This window comes from Ischnura elegans, chromosome 4 (genome assembly GCF_921293095.1).
Source record: "Ischnura elegans chromosome 4, ioIscEleg1.1, whole genome shotgun sequence".
In the NCBI taxonomy this organism is placed as follows: domain Eukaryota; kingdom Metazoa; phylum Arthropoda; class Insecta; order Odonata; family Coenagrionidae; genus Ischnura; species Ischnura elegans.
The window spans coordinates 92,611,324-92,633,416 of NC_060249.1; the positions used below are offsets into that span (position 1 = coordinate 92,611,324).

The 22,093-nt window shown below is 37.6% G+C and overlaps 1 protein-coding gene across 2 annotated transcripts in view; it reads right to left on the minus strand.

The window, feature by feature from the left end:
* Positions 1-3,910: 3,910 nt before the first annotated feature.
* LOC124157780 overlaps positions 3,911-22,093 on the minus strand; it is a 77,284-nt gene continuing 59,101 nt past the window's right edge. For both annotated transcript variants that reach the window (XM_046532791.1, XM_046532792.1), the window contains 4 exons: positions 16,362-16,507; positions 13,520-13,808; positions 12,017-12,220; positions 3,911-6,665 (listed from right to left, as the gene is read on the minus strand). In XM_046532791.1, coding sequence (XP_046388747.1) covers positions 5,710-6,665; positions 12,017-12,220; positions 13,520-13,808; positions 16,362-16,507 — 1,595 coding nt within the window. In that variant the 3' untranslated portion in view covers positions 3,911-5,709. The remainder of the gene's footprint in view (positions 6,666-12,016; positions 12,221-13,519; positions 13,809-16,361; positions 16,508-22,093) is intronic.

The window sequence follows — 22,093 nt, forward strand, 5'->3', positions numbered from 1 at the left end:
GGTTGGGAATGCATTTCCGCACAACGGAAGTGGAAGAGCAAATAAAGCTGCAAGCATATGCATAGTGACTCAGACTTTCCAGGAGAAATGTCTGAAAGAAAAAGTACAACAGGACATGTAATTTTGTTCGGTGGTGTGCCAATCCTGTGGTGCTCACACAAACTAAGCGTAGTGGCACTATCCTCAACTGAAGCAGAATTTATTGCAACATCTGAATGCTGTCAAGAAATAAAAAAATTGCCAAGGATTTAATTGGAGAGTTGACAGGCAAACCAGTATTTGTAAATTTAAACATAGACAATCAAAGTACAATAAAAATGATGCAATCTGGTCAGATGAGTAGGAGAACAAAACACATTGAGGTGAGGTACAGATTTATAAGTTGGGAGTATGTATTCGGAAGGATTATTTGATTTACAGTTTTGTCTCCCAGAAAATCAAGTAGCCGACATTCTAACAAAACCGTTTTTAGTGTAAAGTTTGAAAGATTCAGGAATTTTATTCTCACGTTTAATCAAACAAATATTTGATTTTAAAATTTCAGTGGATAATAGAATATTCAATTGTGTTAATGAATGATATTCTTTTAATTGAACAATGTTAATGAATTAATACTCCTTATGTTTATTTGAAGACTGTTTGTAAAAGTAGAATTAAGTTTTATAAACTGCCAATATTGATGTAAAATGTTGTATTTATTATAAAACTGGTTAAAAATATTTAAACCTTAAGGGAAGGTTTTGAAGTATAATGTAAAAATTGTTCTTACTGACATTTAACGTTAAAATTATTGCTGTGCGTTTTTGTCTAAATTAACCTGCACGTATTTTGAAAGAGATAACAACTATGTTTAGTTATATTGCTTAAAATTTCAAATAAAACAAATATTGAAAAAATACTATCATTTAGTCAATGAGATTTTTAATGCTAATCCTATTTAGGATTAGCATCTCCAAAAACAAATTTTTTTTTAATTGCACGATTGTTATGTTACATAGAATTATAAGAAAAACAATTAGGTACTCAATGATTTAAAAAAATTCATAAAGAAATGGAATTTTTCTTTTGGGGCCCGCTGGACCTCATAGGTATGCATAGACCGATTTTGTATCCACTTCCTCAGTACGTCATCAGTGGATACCATACTGTGACGTCACGTTCCGATGACGTCGTTTTTCGTGATGTCATCTTTGATGTATCCAAGAAGGTCGTCAAATGAAGATTTTGACATACGGAAGTAGTTAAAAAAAAACTTACTTCCACTAGCACAAAGATCATCGTATAGTGTGTAATAAAGCCCTTTGGTAAGTCTAGACATCAGCATAGGATGCTTCCGAAACCTCCTGGTCCTTCGCCTTCTCTTCTTTATGAGAAGACCTAGCAATAGTACGTCCTCACAGCACAACACCATTGCAACTACTGCTGTGCGCAGGGTAAGATTTAAAAGAGATATTGGTGGCGCCACCGGTGTCCTGGGCGGAATAAACCCGAGCAACCAGACGCGCCACCGGTTGCGCGTCTGGTTGCCTCGGCTAATAGGGGCCTTACTTATGCCACTTGTTTTTTATCAGATTTGAAGATGATGATAATTCATTAAAACCCAGGTTGCGCTCTGACGAAAAATAAGTAGTATAAGTAATTGTCTGATATCCAGGAAAACTTATAAACAAGTTACTTTTTTCTTTTGATACAATTTCAAAGAGATATTTTATCTGAAGTACTTTTTATGGAGTGTTAGTGCATATTTTAAAATCTTTGATTAAGCCTAAACTACTCTGTATTTTCCATCTCATGGCATGCTATTTTCCTATGATGGTACCTCCCTCTAGGATAAGTATGCCCTCAGGGTATAGCGGGAATTTTATTTCAACAGAAGACTATGCTATTCATTACAGTTCTATCCAGGGGCGTAGCTAGGAATTAAGGCTATGGGGTTTTTTAAGCGCCACTAATACTGCAGAGTCAGGGGGGTATGGAATACTCGCCAGGGTAAGCAGGAGGTGCGGGGGCCCTAACCCAGAAAAAAATTAAAATAAATGGTTCAAAATGGTGAGTGTTACGGCTCTCTGAAGGATATTTTATTAATACTTACACTATTCTATAAGTATTATTAATACAATTAGGTAAAATGAATTGAACTTAAAATTTTTCTGAGCCCTGGGGGTAGGGGTGTTTATCCCCCAAAACCCCCCTTGCTGCGCCACTGGTTATATTGTATCATTGTTATAGTAGAAGTCTATGGATACTGTAGTTCGTCCACGGCCTTACATCTTAATCGCCCTCTAGCCACTTTGCTATTGACTACAATCATTGATACAATAAGCTGCTAGGCAGATCAAGAGTGCGTGATTAATAAATTTAGAATATAGATACTGTGGCTTCATCAAAAGATCGTGCCACTCAGTGGCTGGGACCCTACCTTTCACCTTTAGATGTTTCCAATATTTTGTGGCTATTCTCAGCATTTATAGGCTTCTTGGCATTTGTTTAAATGAGATTTGCATAGTTGTTGGAATGGGAAAATGAACTCATCAGTGAGAAGAATATGTAACTTTGGGTGACTGCATTCCTTCTTGGTTTTACCTTAAAAAAATTTACATCTAAATGTAATCCACGATGACTGTATTTCTGGTATTCCAACCAGCATCAGGCCAAGTGATGGTTGGTAATTTTTTGACGACTTGTGAAAGATATGACTAGTTATCCCTTCAGTGGGCGCGTTAAATTTTGTTGCACAGTTTGGCACACATGCCACACTAGTGGTCCAAATTAAAATTTTTTATTTCCTTTTGTGAGGCTTTTGACAACTAAATAATGTGCAGCTACTGAAAATCACATGTATTTTATGCCATCATAAGAAAAATGGCACACGAATGAAACACTGTGGGTCACCCATGTGGGCCCACGGAAGGCTTAAACTGGAAGCTGATTGGTTGATTTCCTTTTCTTCAGTGCAACCTTAACCAACGAATAGTGAAGTGGGTATCTGTCTTCTCTGTTCATATTATTTGTTTTTTTTTGTTGTTTCTATCGCCTCCTTTAGTCAGATAGTACTTATTTTCATTAGCAATGACAGTTACTTCTTCAAAAGGTATTATGGCCAGGTCTACTCCAAGCATGTTGGAAGCATGGTGGAAAGTTGGCATTGTTTAGTTTTCTCTGTCCTTTTATGCTCTTAAAGGTGGACTCTCATAGATGGTACATTTCATCAATGCATTCTTTTGAACTGAAGTGCCAGAAAATTCCTAATGGAAACTAGACTTGAAGACGATGGTTGGAATATATCAGGCAAAATGTTATCGCAAAATATATTTAAAAGAGGTGAAATCCAAAAGAAAATAGAGTCATTTGAACAATGACTCAGAAAAGTATGAGCCAACTATTCTTTAGTCTGTGTTACCAATAACTGTACTTTAGTTAGTGTGGCCTTAAAATAAATTGCTTTATGTGTAAGAATTTGGTTTGAGGCTTGAGTTGCTCCATCATAGTGGCTCTATGGAGAATTTTCTGTACATTCAAATCATACAGTAGAAACGGAAAGAATTAAAATTTACTATTAAGAATGATTTATGAAGATTTTTCTTGATTCTCCTAAGCAAGAAGATTCCATGCCAATACATAATTGCATTATCCTTATGGAAGTGCCTGTTTGAAACTAACTATAAGTTAGTGTTCTCCATCTACTGCACTTTCATTCTATTACCATTACTTTCAGTAGAAGATGTCGGCTTCATGTCAGATTTTTCCATTTGCTGCTCAAATTTTATCCCATTCCATTGCTTAAATTATTTAAAGAAGTTATGTTATCTTTACTTTCTGAATCTTATATTCATTGCCGGATGCCATAAAAATTATATGGAATATTTCTCTGGAAACTCACTCCAATTTAGGGGAAATAAAGTGTCAGACATTCATGGATGGAACTTTCTCCGTCATAACAGTTATTTTATTTGCTATTTATGTCATATCATCCCATCAGACTCTAAAACATACATTCATATTACAAGGGGAAATTTTCCATTCTCTATGGAGTCAAAATACATGACTACCTCATGTTGTTATGTCATATTCATTTATTATAGAAAACGTACAAACATAAATTTACAATATTTACACAGTTAAAACTGACATCCTTGGTATTTTATGTTTTGGTTTGATATGATAATTTCATAACCTAACGCTACCAATTCTATTGATATGCTACCCTTTTAATACATTCTTTCATCATTTATAATTCATTCTCGAGGACAAAGTTAAACTGTGTGAAGAGCACATGGGCTTCACATGTTAATTTCTACAACACTGTAATATACACATTAGATTAACAACAATTTTAACCAAAACCTCTGAACAGTTTACCAGATATTCTGTGGTAGGTATATTAGTGACATAGCTTAACATTAAATAACACATGTAATACCATCAATATGAAGGTGGCCCAAGGACAAAATACAAATAGAAAAACCAGAAAATGAAACTGGTGAAATATTTTATTCAGTCATTGATCATGCCATAATACTGGCACTGGAACGGTGGATAAAACAACATTTCCCTATTCAAAAGATAGTAGGTACTTTCAGGCTGGGACAGAAGATCCATTTCAAAAGAAAATAAATACAGACCCGTCAGAACCTGTGACATAAAAACGCATGGTGGCTCAAAAGCAAGGCATTAGAGTGAGGAAAATGACAATCCCATTCTGATATAGTGGAAGTTTTCACCTACAAAATGATGTCATACATGTAGGAAGTTTCTATATCAAAGTAAGAGGAATGCTGCCATTTATTGAGTGCAAAATTTACTCTACTAGGATTCCATTCTTTTGCTGCTCTACGCCAATATTTGCCATGTTTTGAAGTTCTAAAACTTCCTGCCATGTCTATACTCAAGTTAATTGACTCACAAAAGTTAACAATTACTTATGATTCTTTTAGCATATATGTGGCTTATATTGCTCAGGATGCCGATTAGGTTCTAATAACCCTGAAATTGCCATTAAAACTGGAATGTCATATTGCGTAAACATTTTAGTGCATAAACTACGTTTGGCTTTTCAACAAAACAGAAAATACTTATAAATAATTAAATTCTTGTAGTAGAGCATTTTCTTCTGCAGCCAATTCTGAAGAGGATGAAATTATCTCTACAAATACATTAATTGTAGATCTTTAACAACTACCATTGGTTTGAAAAATCATTTGCCTCATTATAACCATATTGCCTCCTCAAAAATCAATCCAGGAAAAAAGTCTTATTGATCCTACTCTTTATTGGGTAATAAGTGTACTCAATTCCATATTGCTGCTTCCTGTAGTGTAGTTCCTACTACTTTAAGTATCCCTATTGTACAGTAGGCATTACATCTTGTATTTACTGTAGTAACCCTTTGCATGTTTGTTGATTGTGATCAATGCTCCTTCATTTGTAGCTTGCTATTCATGTCTCATATCGGACCCAAGCTAATTTTGGAATCTATCAGCCACAGGGGGAAGGAGACTTTCAAGTCACCGCTGCTAAACCTTTGCCTTATGGCAGAGATGAGAATAGTAGTTGAGAGCAAATGAATTTTGCTTGCTGTTTCCCATCTTACAAAAAGTTATTTACTCCAACCAACTTAAGAACTGACCACGTAAATCAAGTGGAAGAGAGTAAAAGTGTGCCAAGTCCATCTCAAACACCATCTACAAGAGTACATAACAACAACACCCCCTATCTCCCACGATGGTCGACCATTGCGATCGACCTGCCCTCTTCGTTCCTGTCCACCTCCTCCCCCTCCTCATGTCCGGCACCCTCCCGATGTGACACAATCGTCTTGTGGACCACAACCTTGCGCTTCACGTGCTGCCGTCCCTCGGAATCCTGCCAGGAGACCCTCTCCTCCTCCCTGACCTCCTCATCTTCCTCCTCTGCCTTCTCATCCTCTCCCTCCCTGCCTCCCGCGTCTCCCCTCTCCACAGCCAGCCTCCTCCCCTCTCGGGTGCGGTGTGTGTGCCCTCCTTCGAGGTGCCTCCTGGGGTGGCGAATCTTCGTCACCTGGATAGCGCTTGGGGAGTCGACCAAGGGCCCTTCCAAAGTGCCCTCTCCTCCGTCCCTCCTCTGGTTCAGTTGATTGGTGGCTGTTGCATCGTTGTCATCATCCCTCTCCTGACCCTTCCTCCTGCCCCCACCCCTTCCTGCCCTACCTTCTTCTGGTGACTTAGCTGTCTTATCTTCCGGGCGACGATGGCGTCCTCCACCTGGCGCGACCACCACTCCCCCTCCTACGATAGGGTGGATAGGGGCGGGCACGACCTGCCTCTGTTGCCCCACGCCTCCACCCCTGGCCCCGCCGCAGGCCACCATCATGACGGAAGGGGCGGGAGGTGGGGGCATGGGGCTTCGTCTCCCAAACGAGAAGCTGAAGGCACTAGGGGAAGAGAGGGAGGGGAGCAGGTGGAGGGGTTCCTCACCCTCAGGGTATTGGATAGTACAGAGGTCCATTAGGGGAAACAGGTTCGTGTCGAGACTAAGAGCTCGGCTGCCACCTCCCATCCCGGCTCCCATGTTCCCACTACCTGGCTCATTCCCAAGACCATTCCCAGCAGCCCCTCCACTCCCTGCTCCGACGCTGCCTGCCTCCCTTGCAGCATCAAAGAGGAAGCCAGGGAAAGGCCTTGTGGTGGCTGCAAAAAAGAGAGACAGCAAATTATGCTTCCTCCATCAACCATTGCTTGAACTATTGGAAATTACAGAGTTTTCATTGGCAATTTAAGTGATGAACAAGTGTGGCAGTAACCACATCATAAGCTTAAATTATATTATGTACATTTATGAATCTGATTACAGGATATCAATTCTGATTACAGGACAGAGGATACACTTTGTTAGTACCAATATCATGAAAGAATTTAAAAATAACCAATGCAATTAGCGATGTCTAGGTATCTTTCTCTCAACAGACAACGCTTACTTTGAACCTGAAAATTTCCACTGAATCTAATGTTGATGTATAAAGTAAATTTTCTCTGGATTCAATGACTGCTACTCCAAGGAAGGCCAAGAGACAAGTACATTGTGCAAGTTAAGAAGGACTTTGGAAAAGGGACATTATGGAGGTAAAAGAACTGGCATGGATAGAATATGTGGTCTACCATATATAAAGTAGACATCTTGACATTAGGTATGAATGTCAGGACCCCTTAGCAATTAATCATAACTATATGACTCAAGTTTTTAAATTTTAAGATAATTTTCGAGATAGAATTCAAGAGGATTTAGGACAGGGTCACCACAATGTTAACTCATAATGGGACTAGTAGGCAGATTTTGAGTCTCTGATTAAGTTTTTAGGTGACCAAAGTGATGGCTATGTATGTTTCTCAAGGAAGAAACTATCTCAACATTAAATTTAGGATAATTTCATCTTACTATGTATGAAGTTTGTTTATTAATAGTGGACAGATTATGATATTTACATTTACAAGCATAAGAATGTGTGTAGCATTTTATATGCTTTAGCTGCAATTTAAAAAATCCTTGGCAATTTCAGAAAAAATTTAAGTAAACTCTCAATGGCATTCATCTATTGTGATTTTTATTAGCCATCTTCCGTGAATGTGAATATAAATTGTTGTAAAATATTGTTCACCGTATACCTGGAGAACTCCATACTTTAAGTGCTAATAACATGCAATTCCAATGAAAAAATAAATATAGTAATTCAACTATAGGAACAAAGTAAATTATTGTGAAGACAAGATGCTTGAAATTCTTTGACATTGGTATTAATAGCTGTGGAAGAAGGTGTAAAAACACCTTTTTCTCAAAAAAAACATTTTAAAATCTACTGGTTGCGTTTAAGGAGCACAGGGTGAACAAGATGCACTAGATTGTATGAAAATAATTTCTTAGTACAGTAGATTCCGTTTAATGGGTCCACCGGTTACTAGGGGCAGCCGCTTAATTGGGGCAGATCTAGAAGAACAGAACTCAATAGAGGAATATCCCAGAGTATTCTCCGCTTAATTGGGACAGCATGCCGCTTTATTGGGCCATAAGTCAGCGACATAGACTCTATACTCGCGACGAGATTAAATTTTTTTGTTTTCAGAGTACTATTTTTTTATATTTTCCTCCTTTGATTTACTCTTATTTTTCACAAATGTTCTTATTCTTGCCCTATTTTGAAAGCTCTTGTTGTTATACTATCCCAAGAGGATAGAACTTCTCTTTAATTGGACTTAGTAAAAGACAGTCATTTAGCGTGGCCCGAGGCTGTGAAAAATAATTTTATCTAAATTGTTATTATTCTTAAAAATGACAATAAATTAACTAAACTCGCTGATTGATTAATCAAATTAATAGTTTAATAAACTTATGTTGCATTATAAACATTCTTTAATCTTCTTTCTATCACCTCAACGTTTGTTTATGCCCATATACAGGATAGTTCGCCTAATTGGGGCAGCCGCTTAATTGGGGCAAAGTGCACAAGTCCCGATATGTCCCTATTAACCGGAATCTACTGTACTAATTTTATAAACTTTTAAATCAAAACAAGGGTGTGGACAGGAATAAGATTATGCTAAAATTTTCAGAACTGGTTCTCCTTATGTTTTAAATTAAATCATTTTTTTTACATACATTCTCCCCTTGCCTGCTTTAGTAATTGTCAACAGCTATATATCAACTTCCTTTTTATGTAAAAAAAGCTGAGAAGATCTTGGTATGCTTTACTCTTGTCCATTCACCATAGACCTTATATATGTATATCACAGTTGAGTGGCCAGGAATAGAGAAGGTTAAAATGCTAATAGGCATTTTGGTATTCATGCAGAATTTTCTCAAATAAAATTAAAAAAATACTAATCCATGGCTAATAAAACAGTGTTTAATAAAGAAGGAAGTTTTTATAAATTCTAATAAAGTTGAATCAATGATTAACACTTTGAGTGCTAACGGCGTAATATTACGCCGCGCGAGGTGTTGCAGAATTTGCGGCCGGCGTAATATTACGACGGGCATTTTGCTTACATTGTAGCGGCTCCCGCCTCAAAGTTACACCGCTGGTATTACTCGGATTCATGCATTTGCTATTATAGGTGAAGTTAATGCCACAAAGTTTCCGTCCACATAATCATGTACAATCAGTTAAGCCAAAAATCTGTTGCAGTCACCTATTTTACGCAAAAAATATGTTCAGAGTTAGTTACATTGGAAGACGAATCGCCCCTTGAAAACGCCAGAGCCGAGATAACTAGAATATCTGAAAAGCATTTCATTGAAAAAATTCCCATACCATCAGTACAAAAGAAGGCTCAAAAGAGGTGTAGGGTGTGCTCCGAAAAAGGGCGAAAAACAACTGGGAAAGCTGCCAGAAAATGTACTTCCTAGCAGTGTAATGCATGTAACATTGGTCTCTGCATAGAGCCATGCTTTCAGCTTTTCCACACAAGGAAGAACTTCGCGATTTAGCTATTATAATTGGATTTTTATTATTGTTCAAATATTGATTATGATCATTTTAAATGTTGATTACTATGATAATTACAAATATTGGCAATTACTATTTCAAATTAGGGTGTTGTGATTATTTTATAAATAAATTTATGAAAAACAATGACTTTTTCAACTTTTTGAAAATTCAAATATGGGCTTTTTTTTAGCTTCTGCAGTTTCTTTATGCATTATGATATACAAAATATTTCCATATGAATTCAAAAGATAAAAGTATGGTCTTAAAACTAATGCTATTCACTCATGCATATCTTAAAAATTCTTTTTGTAACATCGCTTTGAAAAGTGCAAAAAATAGCCAGCACTGGGGTAAAGACCTGGTGATATTCACCCAGCACCCAAAGTGTTAAAACATGCAATATCACTGCAGAAGTTTCCACAAAATTGTATTGGTACTGAAATAGTAATCTGTAATTACTTTAGGGTTGTCTATACGGCAGGAGCATATGAGCCGCTAAAATAATATTGGTTGATATATTGTTGACTATCTTTCAGGGATAATTTTATCTTTTTTTCCAATACAATTGTTGAATTATTGTCTAATGTGTTTATAATTTCAGAAAAATACTACCTTCATAATTCAAGGATAATTTGGCCTCTTTTTAATTCAAGTGTTGAAATACTATAAGTGAACATGTGTATAACTTCAGAAAAAATATTATCTTTTAGCTTTTAAGATATTCTTAGTGTTTTATAAATATTTTCCTCTGTTGATGGAACGATCATACCTCATTCTTAGTAATCAGTCTAAACGTCTAAACTTTGCATCATCTTGAAATTCTTTATTTTTTAGGCTTGTGTGAATAAAATGGCTTATTATTTCAGGAAAATATGTTGTATCCATCGTTATGTATTTTATCAAATAGGATTATTATTTTGTTATGAGTTTGAATAGAAAGTAATCATTGAGAAAAATAATCCAAAGCAAGGTGAAAAATGTCATCATATCCTTTCATAGCAATAAAAATTGGTGATTAGAAATTATACTTTGATTCTGGAGCAAAATTTACTCCCAAAATTTTACGTGAGATATCTTTGTATCAGGTTGGCTCACCTTAAAGTATGGGTTGGTTGGTTTATTTCTAGACAAACCTGGCAAAACGTTCTGTAGCAAGAGACAAAGTTTTTCTCATGCAAACACCAAGCATATGAAAAATTGCTCCATGCAAATATTCAAAGCATTCAACATTTTGACTAAGTGTTCAACTTCTCATGCTACAACTCTCTTCATGCTACCTACAGGAGTTACTTAGATAAGTGGAAATTCTTAGGTTTCCATCTCAGGTTGTCCCAAATATGCTGACACTTTTGCCCCGTACAGGCTGACATTTCACAGCCCAAATAATGCATCAAAATGTCATTCAGTTGGAAATACTTGCAGAGAATATATGCAGTGGGGAAACAGCCAGAGGTCTTCCGAGGAACTTGGAGCAAGTTACATTGGTTGTAGTAGGTACCTATTACAGGTAAGATCAGGTCAAAAATGCTCCATAAATCAAGCCTGGTCCTAACTAAGAGTATTCTGGTGATCATTTAACACTGCCAACTAGAAATGCATGGACAAAATTTGTCTTCGATGATTTTACCAAACCCTTATCGGCATGGGCTCACCCAAGGGGGATTAGGGAGGACTAGCAAAAACCTGGTCATACCTACGTTCTACTAACCACCATATCAAAGTGAGGTAAGTGGCCGGCATTATGGTCTACTTACTGGTTTAAATTAAAAAGTAAAAATTATAGTGCTACTCAAAGTACAAATTCAAAAGCCCTTTTTAAAAATAAAATTTTTTTTTAATCCTTAACAAAGGAGTCATACTTATCAGAAGTACATGCATTTATTCAATTATGTATTGCAATCCTTACTTCAAGGGTGCATAATTCTGTTTGGATATTCTCCTCTCATATCCTTATCTTTGGACAACTACTAAGGTAATAAAATTCATTTAAGTTAATAATAAATATTTTGGAAGTCAGCCATTAATGATATGGATTTCTTTTAAAATCATAAATCCTAACTTCTACAGTTTGCCAAAGCTTAACCTTTAAATGAGCATGCGATGGGCAAGGCCTTCTTATGATGACTTAAAAATCCAACACTCTGGCTCAGTCTTCTTTTAATTTTCATATCAGCTAATCTTTTATCTTTTTAATGAACCATCTGTTTTGTATCCTTCATTACATGCCCTATATACCTCATCCAAGATCTTCCTTTTCCATTCTTACCTTCCATTGGTCGTGCAACAATTGTTTTCATCCTTAGTTCAGTGTTCGTTTAAATAATTAAAATGTGGTAGTGCATAGCTTTCTCTTAATGTTATACATTACGGGAGACATAGGACCTCTTGGCTCCCCTTAAATATGCCCCTAGATTAGTAGCTAATATAATTACCAATCTCACACAGCAATCCGTTCCTTGAGGTTAGAAGGAATCACTTATTAGTGTGTGCTCAGAAAGCTAAGCACAACAACAGGAAGTTTTTGGATTTGGGTATCACCAACATTCCCTCCCTACTCACATGCCTCTTTTGAGCAGTTCATTGCTGCAAAGTACCGCTCTGCTGGGAGGAGGGCTCCGTCCTCATCCTCGACTTCCACGACAAGGCCAAAGTTCTTTCCCAGCTCCCTCCACACTCGGGCTGCAAAGCGGACATCAAATGCCACCCATTCCTTAGGGCTGCTGATGGATACCATTTGAGAGTCAAGCAGTTTCCTCTTCACAGCTGTAATCATAAAATGGAACCATCAATCGAAGCATTTGGAGAGAAATACAAAATGTTACATATATATTTATACCAGGAGATTTTTCTGTGCTGTTTTCTGGTGGGACAGCTGCGATAGTGATACTGAGTAAGTATTATAGTCTTACAACCCTTGAATCCACTGTTTCATTGAGTCAAATAATAGATTGCTTATATGCCCCTCTACCCCATAACTTTAGTCTCTTATATGTATGATTATGAAGCAAATTGTCTAATATTAAAGGAAATAATTGTTATTTTAAATGATGTTTTTCTATCTTTTATGTTGGATTTTTTAGGAGTAAAGTTTACATTTTATATTAGATTTATTAGGCTTTTCAAGACTAGTTTTTTTTTACCCATTGGAAATAATGTGTGGGTGCCACTATAGTCTGATTATATAGACCTATGCATACAAATATGATGATTCATCATTTTTTAGTCCTCAGAAATTAGTTTGCATATCCACCAATGTCATTCTTTTGTAGCATTCATCAGGCATGACCAAGCTAAACTCATGTATAGGCTCTTTATGAATATGAAGTCAATCTCTTTATGAGTAGGAAGCCAATTTCTTCTGGTGTAAGATGCTATAGGTAGTAGGCATATGCATTATCTGGTCATTTGGAGTCCTGTCAGTGAATAGACACCCAAGCCATTATTACACCACAAAAGAATACACTACACGGAAATATAGTCCTTTTTTTATTGCTTTCGGAGAAATTTAAACTACTTAAGTTTAAAAAGTTGAATTTACATTAGTTTATACATATGTAGTTACTTTGCTGAAATTATTCTCAACATTCAAAGGCTCTCTAATATCCCACCAGCTTTGCCATATTTTAGCTTTCACAAATCAAGAGTGAAGAAATTTGATATGCTCTGTTTATCTTAGCAATTTGAGTTTTCTGAAGGCCTGATGCTTCCTCAAAAGTATTTCATTCCCACGGATCGCATAAAAATATGAATCCTTTAAAGTAATGACTTCAAATATAGGAGTCAATAAAAATAACTAAGCAAAACATGGAAGCCAGGTCATGTGAACTATAGCATTTCCTTTTTGAAACAAAAATGGTGAGATGATACCATGCTCGGGTGAAACCTGGGTCTGTATAAAAAGTTGTGTGTTGATTTACATTGCTCTTACTCTTATCTCCATGATGGAAAAATTCCACCATGTTGTGCTCAATTCTATTAGGTTTAAAATGGAGAGACTGAAAGGATCAATGGAAAGCACGAAATAATTCAGAAAATTATGGAATCATGAAACAAGTACATTACCTCTGTGTTTCTTCAGGGCCCTAGTGTACCAATAAACGGACACTCTTATGCGATGATCATCTTGCTGGAGAGCAGATGCAGGCAAGTGCATGAGGCCAGGGACTGGATTATGAGTGAGAAGGGGCGAGGCAGGAGGTCCTACAATTGGCTCATCTGCAACAGGAAGGACTTCCGCAGCCACAGCATCACTTGGCTCTGTGTCTGCTGCCGAAGATGCCTGAGTTGACGTGGAAGTTGTGATTGAACTAGGAGGGCATCCATCATTGGTGGCTCCTGAGGTAAGGTTAGCCTATAGAAACAGTCAATCATATGCAAATATTACCAACAATCCTGACAGAGTAACTGCTCTAAGGTGGCCAGATCATCTTTTATGTTATAAGAATATTAGATTATCTCAAGTCCATTTTTGTTGAGTGAACAGCCATTTTTGTGTAAAGGCCGTTTTACACGGTACAAGGAATTGCGCAATCTGACGTACGTGCGAAGGCGCAATCAAAATTGCGTCGTGTGAAGCGGCGAATTGCTAGAACACATGCGAGAATACGTGGATGCGAGATGGCAAAATAGCCCCTGTTCTAATTTTGTTCATGCATTCGTGCCATTTTAGAAATTAATGCAGCTCTAACCTACGCAATTCCGTGTACCGTGTAAAACGGCCTTAATAGCTACAACAAAAATAACCCAATGCATTTGCTGGTGGTGTTCAGCCGACGTACAGCAAGGAATTAAGGCTAAGGGGGGTTTTAGGCACAACTAATACTGTGGGTTTAGGGGATATGCAATACCAACCAGGGCAAGCGGGAGGTGCAGGTGCCTTCCCCCAGAATTTTTTTTTAGGTTAATGGTTCAAAATGTTGAGTTTTACGGCTTTCTGAGGGATATTTTATTAATCCTTAGACTATTCTACAAGCAATTTTTATCCAATTATGTAAAATGGATTAAATTTTAAAATTTATCTGAGCTGTGGAGGGGGGTTTATCCCCCAAAACCCCCCCATGCCGCGCCACTTGTTCAGTATCGTCCCTGATTCTCACTCACCCCTGGTAGATGCACATGCAGACAAGATCATTTACTGTTGGTGGCTGACATCCTCAGTGTATGAAGCTCCTCAACTTTCTCATATCGAATCAAATATTTGATGCTTATAAGATAAGACTCGTGATTTTTAGATTTTGATTTTTATGCTAGTTATGTGAAATTTATGTATTTTTGAAAAAAAAAAGAAATTTTATTTAAATCGCCTTCCACACTTAGCAAATTTAAAATATCCAAAGGTTCATCAGTTATGCAAAACAAAATTCTTCTTAACCCATAGACAGAGGGAACGTTTTTAAACGTTTTATACACTTCCTGAAGGAAAAATGTTTTTTAATGTTTGACCATTGTCGACTACCTACTTCAGTCCCCCAAAATTTTTATTGGTACCCGGTTAGAGCTCAAGTGCACTTTCCCTCACTGTAGGCATCATTAATGCGGCTTAACTCTCGCTGGCCATCCCAGAAAAACAAAACGTTTAAAAACGTTCCCGCAGTCTAAGGTTTAAGTATTTGGGCACTCAAAATGTGAGTGAAAGCGCCTTAACATCTAGCAGCCTATCCAGCAGCCTAGGACTCTTTGTAGTTCTCTCCCAACTCTGGTTAATCTACTATAAATGTAATTTATTACAAATTTTTAATCTGGACTAGGGAAAGGGCTATCAAATTCATGCCAACTGCAAGGTGCAGGAGAGTTTATTGTCCTAATTTTCAAAAACTTTTCATTAATCAATAATCATTTTGTTATTTTTTTGGTTGAATCTAAGGTGACCAATTTTAAACCTCGGCTAATCCACGAATCATTGGAGACAAAGAAATGTAACCAGAATTTCTTCGAGGACTTCGAGGACACATGGGATCCTGCTCTGAAATTATGCAAATAAAATGACAACCCCTTCACCCTCTCCCCTTATAATCTCCTTCTATAGAAATACCCTCCACAGAAAGAACATCCTCATTCCCTGAGAAAAAGTGACCAGCAACGCCCACAAAACATCTGGGAAAAAAACTGAATAAGTACAGAGGGCACACCCGATAAAACATCACTAACAGAATTCATTATATCTTCATTCCAATTCCTGATAATTAGAGAGTGAACCAATTACCTGTAATGATGTAATTAGGCTATCTCCACCGCGAGAAAGGAGTGATCAAATGATAATTAGAAATGTATCCGAGAATATTAAAGGTTACTCAATGTCTAACAAAAATAAAAAAATAAGACAATGATTTCTAATAAAAATCAGCATCCTTCATCCGCCAACCACGACGATTATCTCTTCTATTGTTTACGTTTGTAGGTAGTTTTATTACTGTTTCCTGTATGGCCGGTGAAATTATATGTAATCGTAACATTTTGTCTGACTTCCCTGTCTATGTTACCGTTTTCGAAATCTAATGGAGGATTTCACAATTTAAGTTATGAATAATTGAAAATATTGAACTACGGTCGAGAATCGACAAAATTTATACATAATCGTGTTTCGTAAATTATTATTTTCCTTTCGGAAAGACGTAAATAAAATCTTCAAACGTGCAAGCGTCCTCTTGCGCCACTTGATTATCGCGCCATAACGGGATCAGACACGTGGCGATGTTTGACGGCGAAATGTTGGACTAGGTTGGTTGTCTCAAGCGCCGATTTTAAATTTTACATGTGCAATCGAAAAGTGGCAGAAAATCGGTTGAAAGGGAGCTAATGATGAAATATCGTCATAGTTATGATTTGTGATCAAATGAAAATGCAAATTAACGAGTTAATAACTGATGCGTTTTGTCTTTATCTATCGACTCAACCTGTAACTCACCTGTGATAGTTTGAATAGTCGTAGTTTGGCGGCGACAATGGTGATGGTTGATCCATCGGTGGCTGCAGGCAAAGAGAGGTTGAAGAGGAGATTCATTACGTTGGGGCCATGCCACGCTTCTTCGTCAGTATTGCGAGGAACCTCACCTGTGTAAGACGAAACAAGCAAAAGAAAAACATCCGTCAATGTATTAAAACAGAGTAGTTATATTCAAGCCCTGAGTTATTCCTATTTTTGGTCAAACTCGAGGGCTTAAAAAAATTAGCCATGCTGGAAAAATGCAGAACTGTAAAAGCATTTTATAATTAAGAGTTATGGCTGGTATCATTCACTGGGTGATCAGGTATGGTATTCTAAGATGGTATTCTTGGTAGCGATGGAGCGTAAGATCAATTTTGGTCGGTAAGAACCAAATAGACGTAATTTTCCATAAAAAATCGTAAGAAAAAGCTAGTAGAAAAATATGCTTGACAATAAACTTCCTTCTACTGCCATAAAACAGACAAAATCTATCGTTGCACGGGAATAATTTATTATTTCAAATTATTACTGCTTCACTTAAGTAAGATTTCATTGTAGACTTTTTGTTTCAAAAATAACTGAGATTAATGTTCTGGGGAGCAATTACGTGCAATATCATCGGAGCCAGCTTTTAATGAATGCGACGCGTGAAGGAATGCTAATTTAACGTAACATACCTACTCGTTCAAATACACTCTTTAGGTGTGAGTGGTATGGTGTCAGCCACGGGATTTTGCTGAGGCCACGTACTGTTGATAAAAAAAATATGTGGCTAATCTGTTTACTAACTATCTACGAAACTCCAATTTTGTCATTTTTTTTCTTTTAACTTTTTTTCTCTACAATTACGATTTATTTTAAGTAGGATCCCCATAATTAACTCTGATTCAAACAGTATTATGTTTCTTAAAATTATATAATATAAAAAGACATCTTTCTTTGATTTGGAATGCTATATACATGTATAGAAATGTATAAACATAATAGTTTCGCATTTGAATGCGAATTTAGACTTTATTTAGATTTTCAGGTTGTTACGAACAGAGGTGGTTAGTGGCTTTTGTATTGTTATAACTTGTGGTAGTTTTTACTCCAAATTTTAATGCTTCAATGTAGAGAGAAATGCTTTTCATTGGCATACCCTCGGGTTTATTTGAATTTGTGGATATTTTACATTGTTGTTATATTTGTTACAAATGTGGCATCTTGGAGTAAAAGATATAAAGTAATGCATATCAAAGTATAAATTCTAAGAAAAATAATTATAAAGTTAATAATGTTTTATCCTCTTTTTTGACCGAAGATGAATACCATCGACGGAACTTAAAATTGAATATGTAAAATCATTTTCAAACGATACTATGTCACGTTGTAATGAATGCAAGAAATAATTTCTGGGAACGTGGTTTAAAGATGAAGATATCAGTCGCATACAATTCTGAATTTCTACGAAAATATGACGAAGACATTCTCTTCTATATCTCCCCGATTTAAAAATCTCGTTTTTATCATAATGGAGCAGGTTCATCGAAGTGGTAAAAAGATTTATCCCACGCACTGTGGAACTTGCGGATTCATGAAAATGGCCTGGAGAGGAATCGCGACAGTGAGAGAGGGGATCTCTTTCGGTGAGGAGAGGGAAGTGTTGGTGAGAAGGCGGGTTGCATAAAGGCAAGGGGCAAGAGGGGTTGAGAGCAATTTGGCCCGCTTCCCCGGCAGTAGACCGATAGCCAGACTCGCCCCCTTCAGAAAGGGAAGAGTAGGAGGTCCGCCCCCTACCCACAGCACCTGTGGCTGCACGTGCTCCACTGAGCAGGACGACGGGCAGTTTGCTTTCCGTGGTAGAGCTCGCAAACCCAGCAGGCTTACCACACACCTTTGGCAATCCATCGAGACCCTTGTGGAGGAGCATACACGGCGAATACAGAGATCCATTTATTCACTGGATTCAGCCAATTCTTTTGTACTCAAAGTATCGCTTTGGCTGATGAACCGTCGTTGATGGTGAGAAACCGAATCAATATCGAATTATTACATTTGCATATAGGATCTTTCGACTGGTTTAATTTTAGCTCTGGCACTTTGAGTTAGTTTGAAATTTTTATTGGAGCATCTAAAGTAAAATTGTTTTAATGGTGAAGTGGATACTTTTGTTGAAATAATTCTTAAGCCTCAAAATTATTACTTAGTAATATTGAAGGTTAAAAGGAGTTCTATACCCGGGTCCTGGCGCTGAAGCTTAATCTTTATTGTCGTCAGGATTTGATATGAAATGATCGTTAAATAACATAAATGGGAAGTGATTAGTAAATACTGATGGATATATCAACATCATCAAGATAGGTTTGACGCAAATCTCTCCTCAATTCTCCGGTCAGTTTTTTTAACGGGATGTTTGTATTTTTAGCCTTGGATATCGTATTCAAATGGCATTGTGTTGGATTATGTTCTCAAACCTCAATCAGGAATGATGTCTACAAGTGGAAATTATTTTTCTTTGTATCCGAAAAATTAGAATAAATCAATACTTACACTAATTTATACTAAGAATTTTTCTAATTATTAGGTTGTACGTCCCACTAAAACTTAACAGAAGCAGATGAGTTCATGCATAGTTATATTAGGGTACTATGGAAACAGCGGTACTTGAATGCCGTTATCATATATAAAGGAGATATGAGTGGGTGAGACGCCAAGGGGTACAAGTGATTTATTTTTTCTACACAGAGTTAGGTACAGAAATTAGGTATAGAAAAAAAACGAGATCAACTAGATGCTTGGTAGTGAATTTGATTTTCCACTCGATGTCAGCGCAGAACAGAGACTCACTCGTATCCCTTACAAACCAACTTTTTGTGTATATATTCTAACAATTAAGTTTACCTTACTCTGTTGAGAAAAAAAATCACTTTTACCTCCTCTGGCTTCTCAATCCATCAAATATAATAAAAAGGAGTTAGGACACTACCAGAAATCGTGTCCAACTCTTTGTTCTTTTCATTTGTTATTACCTATGAGTTAAGTCATATTGCTGAATTTTACTAGAAACTTCCGCTTCGGCATTTGCTTTAATATAATGAAGTTAAAGATTTTCGAATAAATAATTTTTTCATTTTATTGTTTTCAGCATATTGCTTGTTAAATTGCTGGCACATTATTTATTTATCCGGAGCCGTTTCGGGAATTTCGAATCTGGAGGGAGACGCGCAGAAATCCTTCAAAATTCACAGAGGGGGAGGGGTTAGGATTGAAGGTGCTTCCTAACTCCGCCGTCCTTCTTCCGCGCTGCGCTGAATCTCCGCCGAACCTCCGAGGAGTCAGAGAGACTCCAAACGACTTCCGCCGGTGTTAAGTACAGGGGAGTGGAGACAGATATGGAGGGGTGTTGGGCGGGGAACAGGGCAGGACCAGGGAGGATGTGCCGGAGGCCGGGGTGGCAAGGTTGATGATTCTTTTTCAGAGTCGGAGAAAGACGGCGTCGGAGAGGATCTTGGGGAAGGACGTCGCGGGTGGACGGGGAAATACATAGGGATTTAGCGAACGGAGACGGAGGCCCCCGTGAATCACTGGACCCAAAATAAAATGCAGGCACGCCGCAGGGGTGACCTCGTTGGTCTTGCCCCGGTGAAATGAAGTGACGAGAGCCGTCCCTCTTGGTCGCCTTCCCGCGCGCTATTCCGCCACTGAATTGGCGAGCTCCAGTGGAAGGGGAGTGGACTGAGGGGAGAGGGCCATTGAGGAGGCGTCGCCCCACATCTCCCCGGCGGCGGCGCCCTCTCTTCCTTCCGTCCTCCCGCCAACCCAGTCCCGGAAAAAGGAAAACCCTTCAAGACTTAGAACTATCTCACTGAAAATTTCGGGACGTATAGAGTACAACATTATCAACATTTGTCTATATCTCACAGAATATAAAATTTGGCATCAGAGAATACTGAAGTGCTTATGTTGAATTTGAGATTCAGGCAAATTTAGCCAAGAGTCGACTGAATATTCTGCTCGTGGGAAGCCCTGTTTAAACGTGAAAAAGGTTCGCGAGTTCACCTCGTGGTATATGATAGAATGAAAAATAAACTTTGTTATATTCCGCATAGTATTTATTAAAAACTCTACCCGTTTTGACCGCGGAATATAGCAAAGTTTACTTTTGATTTTATCGTGAAAAAGGTCTTCTGGATTTTTAAATATTATTGTTATTATTACTAGTAGATGTACCACCGGTGAAGAGAACACGTAGGTACTTCTGCTCAATCGGTCGTATTTTGTCTTTTTTCCCGACAAAAATTTTTGGACGGTGACATTCCCTTGCGCACAAGTTTTAACCACACATGTTCCTCCTCTTTGCTTGTTAAGGAATATTTTTCACACTCCAAAATGTCATCAACTTCTTCTTTTATATTTCTCTTCGTCCATTCTCCATTGCATCTTGTATTTCATGCGGTGAAATTCGCGTAATCGCCGGTGGGACAAAATCCACTGGACTAGGAATCAAATCACACAGCTTTGGTTTTCCGGACTACCACGCTACCTCATTTCCTTAATTCCCACGGTTATTTGCAAGTGTTGATGGGACAGCGCAATTTCCCTCGCGGTACATCATGGATGGCAACGCAAGGGAAGCAGGACTTTTAAAGAAGCTTAAAGTCCCAAGAGGAGAACTTAGCACCCATGATATTTCTGTGGACATTATGTAATAGTCTTCTCTGGTTTCTGGGCGTTTGCCTAAAATTTGGGTCATCTGGAATTGAATGTTCACTTTAAAAGATTGTCATACACCGAAAAGTAATTTCATTTGCTGAGAATCTCATTTCCTTATATACGATATTCACTAAATTGTGAAGGGACATTCGCAGTGGAGCCCTAAAAGACAAGAGTATTCGACTCCCTCGGAGTCGCAACTGCGCTGCGACATCGCTTGGGAAGATTTTTCACTCTCACAACATGATAATTATTATTTCACGACATTCCTGTGGCATCGTGAGATTTTGACTAATTCGCACTTTTTAAAATTTCTCACCGACTGTATACCAATTCTTAGAAAGAAGATTAAGAGGAACAACGCTAGCGCGCCAGCCCATTAACAAGTTTCCCTACTTGGCACCGATGTCCCCATAACTTTGCCACCATCTCTTCACTCACCTGTGAATTACACATCCCATGGCATTCTTTTGCGCGAAATTCTTCACATCGAACAACTCGTTAGGTTACGCGTGATATTTTTGAAGAAATGAACCCTAAGCAAAGCACTTTGACCCCCTTGAAATAATAGTTTTTTTTACGTTTATGTTGCCATCCAACGTGGGAGTTGAGGCATAAGCCATCTCTCCTTGAAGTTATTTCTCGGAAAAGTCACTCTAGCATCTCGGTCCCCGGACAACCCGCTGGGTCTTCCGAGATTTCCTTCTCTTCCTCCATCGGTGCTTCCCATCCGAAGTCATTTTTACTGCCCTCATATAGCGAAGAATCGACTTTAATACCAGATATCTAATATATTATTATCTGTTTTATAAATTCTATCAAGTATTTGATAAGTCAAGCCTCCATAGAGAAAGAGCCATTCAGCTAATTTTATTCCTATAGACAGAGGTAGGGAATAAAAACAATTTTATCGCGCAAATTGATAATACTCCGAATCACTTTGGGAAACTATTTCCATGAAAAAAGAAATGAATCCTCATTTTTCAATCTTCTACTCTCAATTTAAATTCCCCTTT